The 16564-nt window shown below is 36.9% G+C and overlaps 1 protein-coding gene and 1 long non-coding RNA gene across 2 annotated transcripts; one reads left to right on the forward strand and one right to left on the reverse strand.

Moving 5' to 3' along the window:
* Positions 1-4091: 4091 nt before the first annotated feature.
* Positions 4092-6249, reverse strand: LOC142179069 (uncharacterized). Its single transcript, XR_012707206.1, has 3 exons — positions 6101-6249; positions 5940-6021; positions 4092-5307 (listed from the first exon to the last, which is right to left on the reverse strand). It is a non-coding gene; the product is annotated as an uncharacterized LOC142179069 (long non-coding RNA).
* Positions 6250-8354: 2105 nt separating this feature from the next.
* LOC142179068 (cysteine proteinase inhibitor 4-like) lies at positions 8355-8723 on the forward strand. Its single transcript, XM_075248889.1, has one exon. The coding sequence runs from the start codon at positions 8355-8357 to the stop codon at positions 8721-8723; it is 369 nt and encodes a 122-aa protein (XP_075104990.1).
* Positions 8724-16564: the final 7841 nt, after the last annotated feature.

Genomic DNA, 16564 nt, shown 5'->3' on the forward strand with positions numbered 1-16564 from the left:
CGGGTTGCACGCCGCAACAGACTTATTAAAAGTCCATATTGGAGGATCGGGTTGCATGCTGCAACAGACTTATTAAAAGTCCATATTGGAGGATCGGGTTACATGCCGCAACAGACTTATCAAACGTCCATATTGGATGATCGGGTTGCACGCCACAACAGACTTATTTAAAAGTCGACATACATATATATATATATTGGGAGATCGGGTTGCACGCCGCAACAGACTTGATTAAAATGAATATATTGTGAGAGCGGGTTGCACGCTTCAACAGAACTGAATGTGAATATATTATGAGAGCGGGTTGCACGCAGCGGGTTGCACGCTGCAATAGAACTGAATATGAATATATTGTGAGAGCGGGTTGCACGCTGCAACAAAACTAAATGTGAATATATTGTGAGAGCAAGGTGCACGCTACAACATAACTGAATGTAAATATCTTGTGAGAGGGGGTTGCACGCTGCAACAGAATTGAATGTGAATACATTGTGAGAGTGGGTTGCACGCTGCAATAGAATTGATGGAAATGATAATTGGTTATGACTGCTGAGTTGGCTTCAATTATTATAAATGTGTTACCTGATTTATTTTTTATTATTGTTGCTGTTACTAATATTGCGTACAGGTAATGTAAGTGACCCGCCTTAGCCTCGTTACTACTTCGTCGAGGTTATGCTCAGCACTTACCAGTACATGGGTCTGTTGTACTGATCTACACTCTGCATTTCTTGTGCAGATTTCAAAGTTGGTCCCAGGAGCGCGCCATAGACTTGCTCAGATTTTAGCTACTCGGAGGAGACTTGAGGTATAACTGCATGGCGTCCACAGTTCTGAAGTCCCCGTCTATTTTACTTTAGCTGTGTGTTTATTTTTCCAGACAACTTTATTTTATTCAGACCTTATTTGAATTATTATAGAAGCTCGTGCACTTGTGACACCAAATTCTGGGATGGTATTTATACACCGTTGTTTTTATGGATTATTCACTACATTTCAGACTTTACTTCCGCATTTGTTCCTTGATTATTAATAACTTTAAAAATTGTTTTAAAAGTAGATAATATTATTCTAACGTTGGCTTGCCTAGCAAGTGAAATGTTAGGCACCATCACGGTCCGAAGGTGAAAATTTCGGGTCGTGACATGAATACATGATAAAGGAAACAATAACTTGAATTAAACATGTAGGGCAATTAGCATGTAAGAGAATAAGACAAGTAGACATGTGAAAATAGACTAGAAATGATGACTATAATATGTTAAGGTAACTCAATTATTGCATGAAAGGAATCTACATAGCTAAAACCGGTAATTTCTATATTTATCCTGTGTACACACTCCTCACCTTGCGTACACGGCTTCACATATCACAATTATCACAACTAACACAAATCCTAAGGGGTAATTCCCCCACACAAGTTTAGGCAAGTAACTTACCTCGAAAAAAGCTAACTCAATCCACTAGAAGGCTTTACCCTCGATTATCCAACTCCGAACGACTCGAATCTCACCAAAAAAACTTCATACTATAAATATAAACTATAGGAAACTAATTCAAACAATGAAATTGCGATCTTTGATAAAACAAAAATTAAAAAGTCAACCCAAAACGTTAACCCGCGTCCACTCCTTAGAACAGACCAAAATTATAAAAATCAAACACTCATTCGATAATGATTCCAATCATACAAGAATTACTCAAATTCGAACTCAAATCGCCTTTAAAATCCTCAATTTTTAGCCTATACAATTTCACAAATATTTCCCAAATTTACAACTCCAAAACACTAATTTAATGATAAAAACAACATTAGATTTGTGTAATTTAACCTAAATCTAGTTAGGAATTCTTATCCCAATGATCTCTCTGTAAATCTCCCAAATATTTGCCTCATACCGAGCTCTTTATGTACAAAATTGAATTATGAATCAAACCCTCGAAATTTCCCATTTTCTGCCCAACGAATCTAGTTCTGCGAGCCTGGGGTCGCAACTGCGATGCTTCACCTGTGGAAAAACCAGTGTAGGTGCGGTTTCTACTTAAATCCAAGAGTTCCACTTCTGCGAACCATGGCTTGCACCTGCGATCCCGCTTCTGCGGAGGAGGAGACCGTACCTGTGGTCTTGCTCAAAGCCCCATCCTCCAATTCCGCTTCTGCAGAAGAAATGGTTGTGCCTGCGGAGGCGCACCTATGTCCAGATGTCTGCACCTGCAAGCCCAGCCCCGGGTTCTCCTTTTCTCTTCTGCGCCTCACCTCTGCACCTGCGAGCAATCGCTGCGCAGATGCGATGACACCAGCAGGCCTAGGACTTTCAACAATGAAGCTACGTCCAAAATTGGTGTGAAGTCAATCTGAACCACACCCGGGCCCCTAGGACCGCGTCCGAATATACCAACAACTCCCAAAACACATAACGGATCTACTTGAGACCAAAAATCACATAAAAATACATCGATTCTATGAATCGCAGCCCAAATCCAAGCACATGCAACTATGAACTTCCGAATTCCAAAACCAATGTCGATTCATACCAAAACACCTCCGATTGACTTCAAATTTTTCACACAAGTCATTAATAATATTATAAACCTATTACAACTTCCATAATTGGGATCCGACCCTGATATAAATAAAGTCAACTCCTGGTCAAACTTTCCAACCTTCCACACCTTTAATTTTCTATCTTTCGCTAATTGTCATCGAACGACCTACGAACCTCCAAATCAACATACAGACACGTTTCTAAGTCCAAAATCACCATACGGAGCTATTGAAACAATCAAAACTCAATTGCGGAGTTGTCTTCACAAAAGTCAAACTATGGTTAACTCTAACAACTTAGGATTCCAATTTAGAGACTATGTATCCCATTTCACTCCGAAACGCACCCGAACCAAAACTAAATACTCCGAAAAGTCACATAACCAAAATATAACATATGGGAGGCAATAAATAGGGGATCGAGGCTGAAATACTCAAAACGACTGGCCGGGTTGTTTCACATGTGGTGCAAGTTGATTATTGTGTTTGTGATATTGATGCTCATGCGGCAGTATAAGGGTGGTGTATTGATGCGCATGCGAAAAGATAAGGTGGGATTTATACGCGTGTTGCTAGTAAGGGAATTACTTGAAGCCATGTGATGAGATAAGTGGGCTAAAGCGCGTGAAGCCATTTCGGGAAAAATATTTTTAAAAAATATGCAAGGCTCATGGGGGAATATAAAGAAGATTGTGACTGTGATTTGTGAAATGTGAATATAAGGTGTGGTACCTCAGTGTGATTCTTTTTGTACATTCTATGTTAGAAAGGCTTGTTGATTTGAATGGTTATGGTATTGCTTCCTTACCTTATTCCATCGTATTTTGACTATTATTGGCTTCTTGCTGTCTGTATCATATGTACACTCTTTGTTGTCATCTGTTGCTTTTATTTCAGTTGTTCGCCTTGTGTTGATAAATTGCTTTATTGTAATTTATTTCCTTCACTTCCCAATGGTTAGATTTTATTAATATTATGCCCAGATTTCTATGTCTAGTAGGTGTTTTGACCTGACCTCGTTACTACTCTACTGAGGTTAGGCTTGATACTTATTTGGTAGTATCGTGGTGTACTCATTCTACGCTTCTGCATATTTGTGCAGATTCATGTACTTCTGCTCGTGTCGGACGCTAGTGAGTTGATTCAGACCTTGCGGAGACTTCATGGTATACATGCTTGACGCTCACAGGCTTCAGAGTCATCTTCTAGTGATCTTATGCTAACGTTTCTTTTATTTTCGAATAGTATTGTATTAGATATTCTTAGTATATATCAGTAGAGCTTATGACTCAGTTCCACTGGTTTTTGGAATTTTATGACTATTGTTTTACTTTGGGTTCATTATAATATTTTATCAGTTTAATTTAATATCTTATTCGTTATCTCTGCTAAATTATCCATGTGTTTTAGGCTTACCTAGTCTTAGAGACAAGGTATCATCACTATTACCTAAGGTAAAAGTTTGGAGTCGTGACAACAGAAAAATCATTTATAGTCCACACTAAAGCAACACACAATCTGAAGTTTTTCTTAGTTGATATGTCATATATTTTCACACCTTCATGCCACAATAACTTCAAGTCATCAATCAAGGGCTGCATATATACATCAATCATTTTTTTTGGATTACATAGACGTGGAACAATACAAGTTAGAAATAAATATGGACTTATCATACACAACTCAGGTGGAAGATTATACGACGTAACAAACACTGGCCAACGTCAATATGGTGCAGCAGATGCTGTAAATGTAGTGAATCTATCAGCACATAATCCCAACCTAATATTTCTCGGTTCACTAGCAAAGTCTGGAAAAACCCCTATCAAAATGCTTCCATGCTTCTCCATCTGACTGATGGCATAGAACGCCATCTGGCCTTCTATGTTCATAGTGCCATTCATATGAGGAGCAGAGCTCATTGATGCATACAACCTCTTTAACCTTGGTACAACGTGTAAGTAGTGCATTGCATTCACTGGAACCTTCTTCTGTTTGGCATTTGTGACTTTTTTGTAAGTAGGTTGGTTACAAAATTTATAATTTTCTAAAGTTGCATCATCCTTAAAGAATAACATGTAACCTTTGTCACAACAATCAATCCTCTCCGATGAAAGACCCAACTTGGAAACCAATTTCTTTTCCGTTTAAAAATCTTAGGGTAGGTCAATCTTTGTCAAATTAAGTTCATTCACAAGGTCAATGATAGAATCCATGCCCGCTTGAGAAATTTAATTATCCGATTTAATACTTAGTAATCTAACTGCAACAGACAACATGGAATGCACCGAGCCTTCGTAAAGCGGACAACTAGCTTCCTCTAACTATTCGAAGAAGCTTTTAGCCTCATTATTTGGTTCGGATTGAGTCCCCGTGAACATCTCAAAAGCACCACCCATCATTTCAGTAAATCGTAAACTTACAACATTATACTCTGCTACGAGACTATCTTCTTCACCACCAAAAGAATTATGAAAATAAACATCATCTACACTAGCATGACTCTCCCCATGAACAGTCCACACATCATAATTTTTCATAAACCCCTTCTTATACAGATGAACTATAGCAATATCGGGACCCAATAACTTAACACACTTGCATTTCATACAAGGTCACCTAATCGTCCCTTCAAGAAGGAGATCATCAAGTGTCTTTGCCTTAGCAATAAAGCCAGCAACCCCTTCTGTAAATTCATCCTGAAACCATGTACGATTCGGATAATACCTATGATACATCCATCTACGATGCTCAAATTCCATCTACACATAGAAGAAAATTAAAAGTGGAAATATTTATGTTAATTACACTAATTAATAAATTTTATTCTTCAATGGTTACTTATCTAAATAGTTTAATTATGTATTTTAGTGTAATCTAATATTTATCCATCTTATTTAGTAATCTAAAAAGGTTTTTGCATTTATCCAAATTTATTAGTGAACTAAAAAGCAACAACCAGCATTAAACATTATATTCAAGAAACCTTAAACTTAATATCATTTCAATCCAATGAATTTATTATATTTAATAAACTTTAATCTTACAATCATTTCATAGGTTTACTTCACTATTGTTAAAAATATACTAGCTACATCACATTTCATAGGTTTACCCACGAACCTCACTTTTATCAAACAAAAAGAAATACTCGTAATTCACTAATATTTAAACTCTTTCAACATATAAAATAAAGGAATTTAATTTAAATAGCATAATGTTTCATATAACAAGAAAAATAAATTCAAATATTTGGGATCAACAATAACAATTATCAAAAAATAGATTGAGTAATCCACAAGTACAATTTAATAATTTACCAACTAAATTCTAACAATTCAACTATTTTTCTAGCAATCAAACCAAGAAATATTCTCAAAAAATTACAACTAACCTTGCTATGGAGAACACTACCGCTGGAGGAGGCAAAGATGGTTGTGGCCATTACAACCCAAAGCTCGTGGAGATGTTGGCCGCTACAAAAAATTGGTTAGCTAAGGTTCTGCCGCGAGTAGGAGAGAGAAGATGAGGAGAGCATGAGAGAAAGAGAATTACCGTAGAGAGGGGAGATGGTAGAAGTGTGGAGATAAAAAAAGACCAATTCGACTGTGAAGATGGGGCGGAGGTGGGAGGAACACAAAAAAAAGAAGAAAGAAAGGAAGACAGACAGGGAGGGGGGCTTTTAAAATAATTTTTTGATTGATTCAGTTGGAAAATTAAAATAAAATATAATTTAAATAATTTTGAAACCGATTTGGTCAGTAATAGTGCTGACAAGTCACAAGTTGAAATTCACAAATTAATTCGACCTAATCGGTCGGAATATTTATAAAATAATAGTTTATTTTTTTAATTTTTTCAACCGTGTCAATCGAAAAAGGTAAATCTAGTCAAACACAGGAATTTTTACTTTTAAAGACCGACTGAATCGGTTGAAAATTTAATTCCCGCATTTTTGCGCCAAAATGAGCGACCAATATTGTCGGAATGAGGTCGAAATTTTTGTGCCTTGTTTGATTGTTTGTTCTTCTTGACTGATGCTCTATTTGATTGTATGACTACATGAGCCTATTTATTCATGCTAGAAATCATGTTTTAACTTATGACATTTTATTTGGGCATGATAGGCTATTATTGAGATTTATTGGTGTACTTGATTTAGCCGTAGTCATATTTTATATCATGAAAACACATCTGCATCTTTATTTATTATGTCCTTGTGCATTTTGTTGGTTATTTCTTGAACAGATGCATACATCCTGAGAGATGGAGATGTTGGTACGGATTGATATGATTATGACCTATTTAGACATTTGAGCAGATTGATATTATTATGGAATGATTGTTTATACCATGCGGTTATTGTGATATTGATATGTTATGGCACGATGAATTTTCGTGCGGAATACAGATATAGATCTGTCACTCCGGAATTAGGTGATTACACATGTTATATTGAGCTCTATGACCGCATGTGATATGCTCATCATGTGCATATCATTTGAGAAACATTTGAGAAACAACAAAAGTATTTGCGGACTTAGCAATCATATTTGAGAAACATGCTATCCTATCTCTGATTTTTGCACCTCATTATTATATTTGTTGTTCTTGGTTACTCTCTGTAATTTCATGCTATTATAGATTGTTCAGATTGAGAAGATGAGTATCATGCTTTGTTAAAATTTGGCAATTACTTCTTCGAGATTAGACTTGATACTTACTGAGTACACCTCGTTTTGGTACTCATACTACACTTCTGCATATCTTGTTCTGATTCTGATATTGGCACTAATGGATCACAAGAAGGTGCCCAGTAGCTGACTCAGGAGACTTGAGGTAGTGCTGCTTAATCGACCCCAAACCCTTAAAGTCACCTTCTTCTAATTATCATACTGTTTATCTTGTTTCATATAGTTTTTCTTGTATTTTGTGAGACACAATTGTATTTTATTTTAGTAGCTCGTGATTTCGTACTATAGAGTTTCGGGAGTTGGCTGAAATCGCTCATGATTTCGTACACTATATGAAATCGCGAGTTATAAGTCTTAAGCATTACTCGTAAGATCAATGGGTCATTTAAAAAAGAAAACTCATATTTTATAATGGTGAATTAATTATCGTGTATTTTTAAAATTACGTAAGAGGTTAAACATAGAAATGATATGGCCAATCTAATTTTATTTCTTTTAAATTATTAATAACACTTGAATATAAGGGTGAGGGTAAATTTTAATAAGCTATTAAAACTTACTTCTAATACTTTTTTTTTCTTTCTAATGTAAGTAATGAAGTAAAGGAGATATGAAAGGTAAAATATTTAAATTTTTGTCTAATAAACAAGTTTAGCTAGATGTTATTGAACAAAAGGTAAAGTTGAATACCTCCTTATATTAAGTAAAGTATATAGTTTAACTGTTAACATATAGCAGAAAATTTAAGGATTTTCTTAATATGCAATAAAATAGTCTTAAAGTTGGTGTAATTTTGGATGGAGGATAATCATTTCAAATGTATCTGAAATAGTAAAACATTTATTAGAATCACATAGTAGTTCCTTTAAGCAGTAAAATATATAATTATTTTCTTAATATGTATTCTCTAAAATAAGTCTATTTTTTCTCAGTTCCAAGGATAGTTAGTTATTATAAATATTATACCAAAATAGTCTAATTATAGCACTAAAATAACAATTTTATTCATATTTAATTTCACCTGGCTAAACTAATTTTACGGTACCTTCTCCTATAAATAAGTACTACATAACTTGGTGTTAATCACTCCTCTAACCATTCTAGGTAAAAGAAAAATGGCTCGACAATTTAACTTTCTCCTCCTCTCAAGTCTCTCATTAATTGTTGTTGCTTCTTCTTTGTTTCATGTCTCCTCTGCAAGGAGTGGCCTGAGACATAATTTTCTTGATGGTGAGAAACCCATAAAAAATCCAAATGACCCAACAGTTGTGGGAATTGCAACATTCGCTGTGAATGAGCACAACAAGAAGTCTAAAAGCAACTTTCAACTTGTAAAAGTGATGGCAGGAGGGACTGATGTAATTCCTGACGGTACTGTTTATCAACTCGAAATTAGTGCTAGTGAATCAAATGTTATTACAACCCGTCTTGTGGCTGTTCTGGTGCATCCAAACAATGTTAAAGAACTTCTTTCCTTCGAATGATCATCTTTTGTTATAGTTTAAGTGTACAATCATCTAGAAGCGATTACATTTAAAGTTATTATATGAAATAAACTATTCGAATTGAGCATTTTATCTTGTTTTATTGATTCGTTTGGCCATATTAAAGATGGATGATAATTTTTTAATTTTGGATAAATCGTATCAATCACATTAATATTGTGTATAATTAAACTCCAATTGTTCCAATTGTCTATTTTAAAAGTTTCAAAATATACATCACATGTTATTTTTCGATTGCTAATCCATCCTTTATCTTGGGGAAATTGAGCAGAACTCCTTCTTCCATGAATCTTGAACTACGATTTGTGTGACAAAAAAAAAGACAATACTATAAGCCTATGACTAAAAATTCATTCACTTGTCACTTTTCTTATTAAAATCTAAGAAGTAGGGTATACACAAGGAAAGTCGTTCGAGTCTTTAATAACTTATCACTATGAATATTTTTCGTCCAATAAATGGCTTGGACTCTGTTATATTTATTTTATTCTCATATAATTAAAAGAAATTTACAAGTAAAAGGTTAATCGTACAAACAAGAGAGAACTCTAAATTTTTTCCTAATAATACATATATTTAAATATGTAAAAAATAGTTATGTAAATGAAATGGCATATACTTCATAGAAAAAAAAAGCTTTTATGATAATTGAGTTTGCTAATTTGTTGGGATTTCTCTAAATAATGGTGTTGGTGCGCTTGACGTTAACACATGACAGTCATCGTTAGGTGTTTGTCCTAATTTTCTTAACATATTCGGTTTTCCTATCTGTTGAAGGAAAGAGTAACATATTTACTATAATTGAGTTTTTCTTTTCTTGGAAGGAAATTAAAAATCTCCCATATTAGGCTAGCCCCTTTTCTTGGAGGAAAAAGTTTGGATTTATATAAATTAAGGATCCTTCCTTTTTATTTAGCAGCATCCACAAAGTAGTCATATGGGGTTTGACAGTCTTCTTTAGGGGGATAACTTTTCGGGTTAAGTGTTAGTGTGCCACTTGTGTTTGCCTCTTTGTGAGATTGTTCTCTCGATATTTTGTACTCTCTTTTATATAGTGAATTGCTCATCTCTACCGTGAACGTAGGTCAATTGACCGAACCAAGTAAATAATTTTATCTCTTTTGGTATATTTCTCTTTTGTTTTCTGATATTTCGTCGTTTAAGTGTTGCTTTACTAGCTTCCGCATGACACCTGATTTTTTTAGTCCCAACAAGTGGTATCAGAGCAAGGTTCAAGACAAGTTCATCTTGACGAGTTTAGTTTTAGCCACATCCTATTTGACGATAATCATGGTTTTTATCTGAAAAATTTGACCAGAGTGCTACTCACGTTGAAACAAACTTTGTGGTGGAGATTTGGAGATGCGATCTGTTAAAGGTTATGTGAAGAATGTGGATCAAGCTTACTTTGTCAGAAAATTCAGGCCAAGGGGGAGAATTGTTAGGTGTTTGTCGTGATTATCTTACCATATTTGGTTTTCATATCTGTTGAAGAAAAGGGTAACATATTTACTATAATTGAGTTTTACTTTTCTTGGAAGGAAATTATAAATCTCCCATATTTGGCCAATCTCATATCTTGAAGAAAAAGATTTGGACTTCTATAAATTGAGGACCCTTCCTTCTTATTCAGCAACATCCACAATGTAGCCATATGAAATTTAATAGTCTTGTTTAAGGGGAGAACTTTTCGGGATAAGTGCTAGTGTGTCACTTGTGTTTGGCTCTTTGTGAGTTTGTTCTCTCGATATTTTGTACTCTCTTTAATATAGTGGATTACTCATCTCTGTCGTGGACGTAGGTGAATTGACCGAACCAAGTAAATATTTTTATTTCTTTTGGTGTATTTCTATTTTATTGTCTAATTTATCGTCGTTCAAGTGTTACTTTGCTAGCTTTCGCATGACACCTGATTTTTTCGATTCTACCAATCACCACTCAAATTAGATGTGGGAGGAACCAAACAACCCTTACGATTTCCTATCCATCTTCTTTCTGGAAAAGGTCTATGAACAGAGAAATTGTCTTTCAAAAGTCAAAATTTTGAGGTTACTAAACGATGACTAGCAGAGGCGGAGCCAGAATTTAATATTTATGGGTTCGGAATTATAGTTAATTTAAGTTGCTGGATTCTAAATTAATAATTTGTATATATTAAAAGAATTTATTAAGACAAATATATATTTTGGATCAAAGCTATTGGGTTTATCGAACCCTTAAAACGCATGCTAGCTCCGCCCATGATGACTAGTAACTTGGCCCAAATTTAATGGTAGAAACTAGGGTAGCAAATGAACGTGCCGGGGTTGGATATGGGCACGTAAAAAATGGATAAAATATTTGACCTAACCCATATTCAATACGAATAGAAAATGAGGTAACCGGTGGATAATATGGATATTCATATTATCCATGGCCTCTTGAATATGATCACTTTTGGGGAGAATTTTTAGTCACCCAAACTTGAGGAACCCTTAATTTGAATCTTTTGCAAATGTAAAAGTTAAACACATTGGTTATCTATTTTTAAGTGGATAATAAGGATCTTGTCCATATTTGATTCATTTTTAAAGAATTCATTATCATACTCATTTCTTAGTGAATAATATGAATAAATATTTATTATATTAATTCATTTTACCGTCGTTGGTAGAAACTAATAAAAATGGCATCCAAAACTGACTACTTTTCTTGGTATGGTGGTACTGAATGTGTCCCAAAATAGTCAATTATTTTTTGCTCCAAAGTCTTCCCTAAGGTTTGAGTGTGTTTGTTTACCCTTAAAATGAGTAACAATTAAATTTATACGAGGTTCAAAGGATATGTGATTTAATTTAAAATGAATGATGTAAGAACATAAAATAATTGAATTGAAGGAAAACAAAAATGGAAGTTTAAGTTCTAGGAATTTACTGTAGTTTGAATTATATGAAGACGACCCCGAAATAGAGTTTTGACGGTTCCTATAGCTCCGTAGGGTAATTTTGGTCGTAGGAGCGTGGCCGAATATTGATTTGGAGGTCTGTAGGTCATTTCAGCGTTAATTGGCGAAAGCTGAAAAATTGAATGATTTTTGGGAAGTTTGACCAGGAGTGGACTTTTTGATATCGGGGTCGGATTCCAATTCTGGAAGTTAGAGTAGGACCGTAATGTCAATTATGACTTGTGTGCAAAATTTGAGGTCAATTGGACTTGATTTGATTGGTTTCGACGTCGGATGTAGAAGTTCGAAGTTTTAAAGTTCATTAGGCTTGAATCGATGTACAATTTGTGTTTTTAGCGTTGTTTGATGTGATTTAAAGGTTCAACTAAGTCCGTATGATATTTTAGCACTTGCTGGTATATTCGGGCGGCGTCCTAGGGGCCTAGGGGTAATTTGGATGGTTAACAGATCGAGTTGAGGCTTGGAGAGTGGCGGGTTCGTAGGTGCGAATTCACTGGGCAGAAAAGGCCTAAGTTTGAGGGTTTGATTTCATTCTTCATTTTTGGATCTAGAGAGCTCGGATTGAGGCGAAATTTCGAGGGTTTTTTGAATGAAACGTTTGGGTAAGGATGCTTAACTTGGTTTTGATTAATTTCCACAAACATATCATTTATTCTTCATTTAATTAAGGATTTGGGTTGAGAAATTGGTGAAAAAGGTTTAAAACTCCTTAGGCCAAATTTTGACATTTTGATTGAGAATTTTGTATCAGATTTGAGTAATTGTTTTATGGGTAAACTCGATATCGAATGAGTGTTCGTATTTTGTGACTTTTACCCAATTTCAAGACGTGGGCCCGGAAAGTCTTTTTGGGGCGATTTTTCAATTCTTTGCTAAAGTCGTAGATTTATTATTTAAATTAGTTTCTTGTAGTTGTATTTATAGTATGTAATGGCTTTTGGTTTGATTTGGGCCGTTCGAAGTCGGAAAATCGAGGGAAGGGCATTCTTATTGACTGATTGAGCTTCGTGTGAGGTAAGTGGCTTGTCTAACCTTGTATGAGGGAACCTCCCCCTAGGTTTTATTACTGTTATGATATTTGCAATACGTGAAGGCCATGTACGCGAGGTGACGATTTCGTACTCGGGTTAAATGTTGAAAAATTCGGTTCTTGCTGAGTAGATATCTCTTAATTCCTTAACTGAGTTGTTTTAGCATGTGTAGTCATCATGTTTAGCCTATTATCGCATGTCTATGTGTCTTAACTCTTACTTTCAATTTATGCTATATGCTTAGTTGAATTACCTGCTTCTTTGATTTTGTATTCAGTTTTTTACTGTAGGATTCCTTGTTGTAAATTCGTTGTTCCATAAGTTATGAGTGTGTATTTACTTTTCGGACTACGAGGCAGTACCTCGGAAGCGCTCGTGTTGCATATTTACTTTTGGGACTACGAGGCGGTACCTCGGGGGCTCCCCCTGTTGTGTGTTTACTTTGGGACTATGAGGCGGTACCTCGGAAGTGCCCATGTTGCATATTTACTTTTGGAACTACGAGGTGGTATCTCGGGAGCTCCCCTATTGTATATTTACGTTTGGTACTGCGAGGCGGGACCTCGGGAGCGCCCCCTTTATTTACCTTTATTTGATGTGTTGTTACCTTTCTGTAATTTCTCATTGTTCAATTCTCAGTCATTTCAACATATTATTATATCTTTTGTTTTGTTTCCTTTTTATTCTAGTAGGGCCCGGACCTGACCTCGTCACTACTCTACCAAGGTTAGACTTGGCACTTACTGGGTACCGTTGTGGTGTACTCATGCTACTCTTCTGTACATATTTTGGTGCAGAACTAGGTTCTTTCTACCAGGCCAAATACTAATGAGATAGCCGTACGTGGAGACTTCACGGTACATCTGCCAGCGTCCGTAGACCTCAGAGTCCCTCTTTATCCTTATTATGTCATTTTCTTCCTTATTTTCCTTAGACTTTTCTTTAGAGCTTGTGACTTATTTCTACCGAGTTTTGGAAGTTGTAATTATTTTGAACCACAGTTTTATTTATTTCAGATGTTGAGGTTTGAGTTTCAGTTTTATATTCAATTATTTCACAAATTATTAGGCTTACCTAGTCTTAGAGACTAGATGCCATCACGACATCATACGGAGGGAAATTGGGGTCGTGATAAGTTGGTATCAGAGCACTAGGTTCATAGGTATTATGAGTCACAAGCAGATTTAGTAGAGTCTTGCGGATCGGTCTGTACTTATCTTTGGGGGGCTATTGAGCTGTTAGGAATAGCTTCACTTCTTTTTGATTCCTTATCATGCGAGATTTGACTTCGGATTCTAAATTTTTATCTTTCTATCCCCTCGCAGATGGTGAGGACAGGCACAACTGGATCAGAAGACCAGACACCCGCGCCCCTTGGTAGAGCCGCGAGAGGCCAGGGCCAGGGTGGAGGTCGAGGACGTCCACGTGGTGCAGCCAGAGCACCCGCACGAGCTGCTACAGAGGAGCCACCAATAGCTCCAGTTGGAGGGCAGGCACCTGAGACGCCTGTTACTGCACCAACCCTCCAGGAGACTCTTGCCTAGTTTCTGAGCATGTTCAGCACCTTGGCTCAGGCAGGATTGATACCACCTGCTCCTGCCACATCTCAGGCTGAGGGAGGAGCACAGACTCCCGCTGCCCGTACCCCAAAGCAACGGGTCCATGTCGACCAGGTTTCTCAGGTCATACCAATTTAGCCGGTAGCTCCAATTCAGCCCGAGGTTAGGGTAGCAGCTAAGGCTCGAGAGCTACAAGAAGTACCACCCTCCTACTTTCAGTGGCTTGGCGTCAGAGGATTCCCAGGGTTTTCTTGAGGTGTGCCACCGTATCCTCCGTACTATGGGTGTTGCGGAGTCTAGTGGGGTTTCTTTCACTACGTTCCACCTTAAAGGAACAGCCTATCAGTGGTGGCAGGCATATGAGTTGGGTAGTCTAGCCGAGGCAGCTTCACTCACTTGGACTCAGTTCTCAAATATGTTCTTGAGGGAGTATGACCCCTAGAGTCTCAGAGATGCATGGCGCGCAGAACTTAAGTTCTATTTTTCAGATTTTTATTCATCCCGATCGCGGAAATTCGTTCGCGATCGCGTAGAACAAAATTTGTCCAGGTTCGTTTAATACTACGCGATCGCGTATAAGGCCATGCGATCACAGAGAACAATTTCTCAGCCTTACGCGATCGCGTACAGGTTTATGCGATCGCGTAGCACAATTTTGGTTCTTCAGCTTCTGCCTCATTCCTTCTTCGCGATTGCAGCTTTGAGCTTGCGTTCGCAGTGCACTAGGAGCTGGCCTTTTGCGTTCGCGTGCCTATCTTCGCAAACACAAAGAGTAAAACTCACGGCTTAAAAGTTTCTCTTCGCGATCGCGATCGCGAAGCACAATGCACCAAGTGACAACAGAATCTTAAAAACCAGATTTTCTAAGATCAAAATCATCCTGTAGCCTATCCGAAACTCACCCGAGCCCTCGAGGCTGCAAAACAAATATGCACCCAAGTCCTAAAGCATCATACGAACTTGCTCGTGCGATCAGATTGCCAAAATAACACATAGAACTACGAATCAGACATCAAATCAAAGGAAGTTTTCAAAAAAAAACTTTAAAACTTATATTTTCACAACCGGACGTCCGAATCACGTCAAATCAACTGTGATTCTCACCAAATTTGGCAGACAAGTCATAAATATTATAATGGACCTATACCAAGCTCCGAAACCAAAATATGAACCCAGGGTCAATATATCCAATATCAGTAATTTCTTAAAAATCATTAAGCTTTCAAGCTTTTAATTTTTTTATCAAAATTCCATATCTCGGGCTAGGGACCTCGGAATTCAATTCCGGACATACGCCCAAGTCCCAAATCATGATACAGATCTACCGAAATTGTCAAAATACTGATTCGGGTCCATTTTCTCAAAATGTTGATCAAAGTCAACTCAGTTGAGTTTTAAAACTCTATTTCACATTTTAATCCATTTTTCACATAAAAACTTTCCGGAGAATTGTACGGACTGCGCACGCAAGTCGAGGAATGATAAATTGTGCTTTTCAAGATCTTAGAACACAGAATTACTTATTAAATTTAAAGATGACATTTTGGGTCATCACATTCTCCATCTCTAAAACAAACGTTCGTCTTCGAACGAAGTTAGAAAAAGTACCTGAGCTGGTGAATATGTGTGGATATTTACTCCGCATGTCCGACTCGGACTCCCAGGTAGATCCCTCTACAGCCTTACCTCTCCATTGCACCTGAACTGAAGGATAACTCTTAGACCTCAACTGTCGGACCTGCCGGGCTAGAATAGCCACCGGCTCCTCCTCGTAAGTCAAATCTTTGTTCAATTGGACTGAGCTGAAATATAACACATGGGACGGATCACCATGATATTTTCGGAGCATAGACACATGGAACACCAGATAAATCGCTGATAAACTAGGTGGTAATGCAAGCATGTTGGCTACTTCACCCACCCTTTCAAGAATTTCAAAGGATCCGATATACCTACGGCTCAACTTGTCCTTATTTCCAAACCTCATTACACCTTTCATAGGTAAAACTCGGAGCAATATTCTTTCTCCAACCATGAATGCAATATCACAAACTTTGCCTATACTGAGCTGTGCGAAGTCGATCCTGAATAATCTTGACCTTATCCAAGGCATCTTGTACCAAATCGGTACCTAATAACCGAGCTTCTCCCGGTTCAAACCAGCCAACTGGCGAACGACATCGCCTTCCGTATAATGCCTCATATGGAGCCATCTGAATGCTCTACGGGTAGCTATTATTATAAGCAAACTTCGCAAGTGGCAAGAAATGATCCCAAGAACCTCCA

This window comes from Nicotiana tabacum, unplaced genomic scaffold (assembly GCF_000715075.1).
Source record: "Nicotiana tabacum cultivar K326 unplaced genomic scaffold, ASM71507v2 Un00296, whole genome shotgun sequence".
In the NCBI taxonomy this organism is placed as follows: domain Eukaryota; kingdom Viridiplantae; phylum Streptophyta; class Magnoliopsida; order Solanales; family Solanaceae; genus Nicotiana; species Nicotiana tabacum.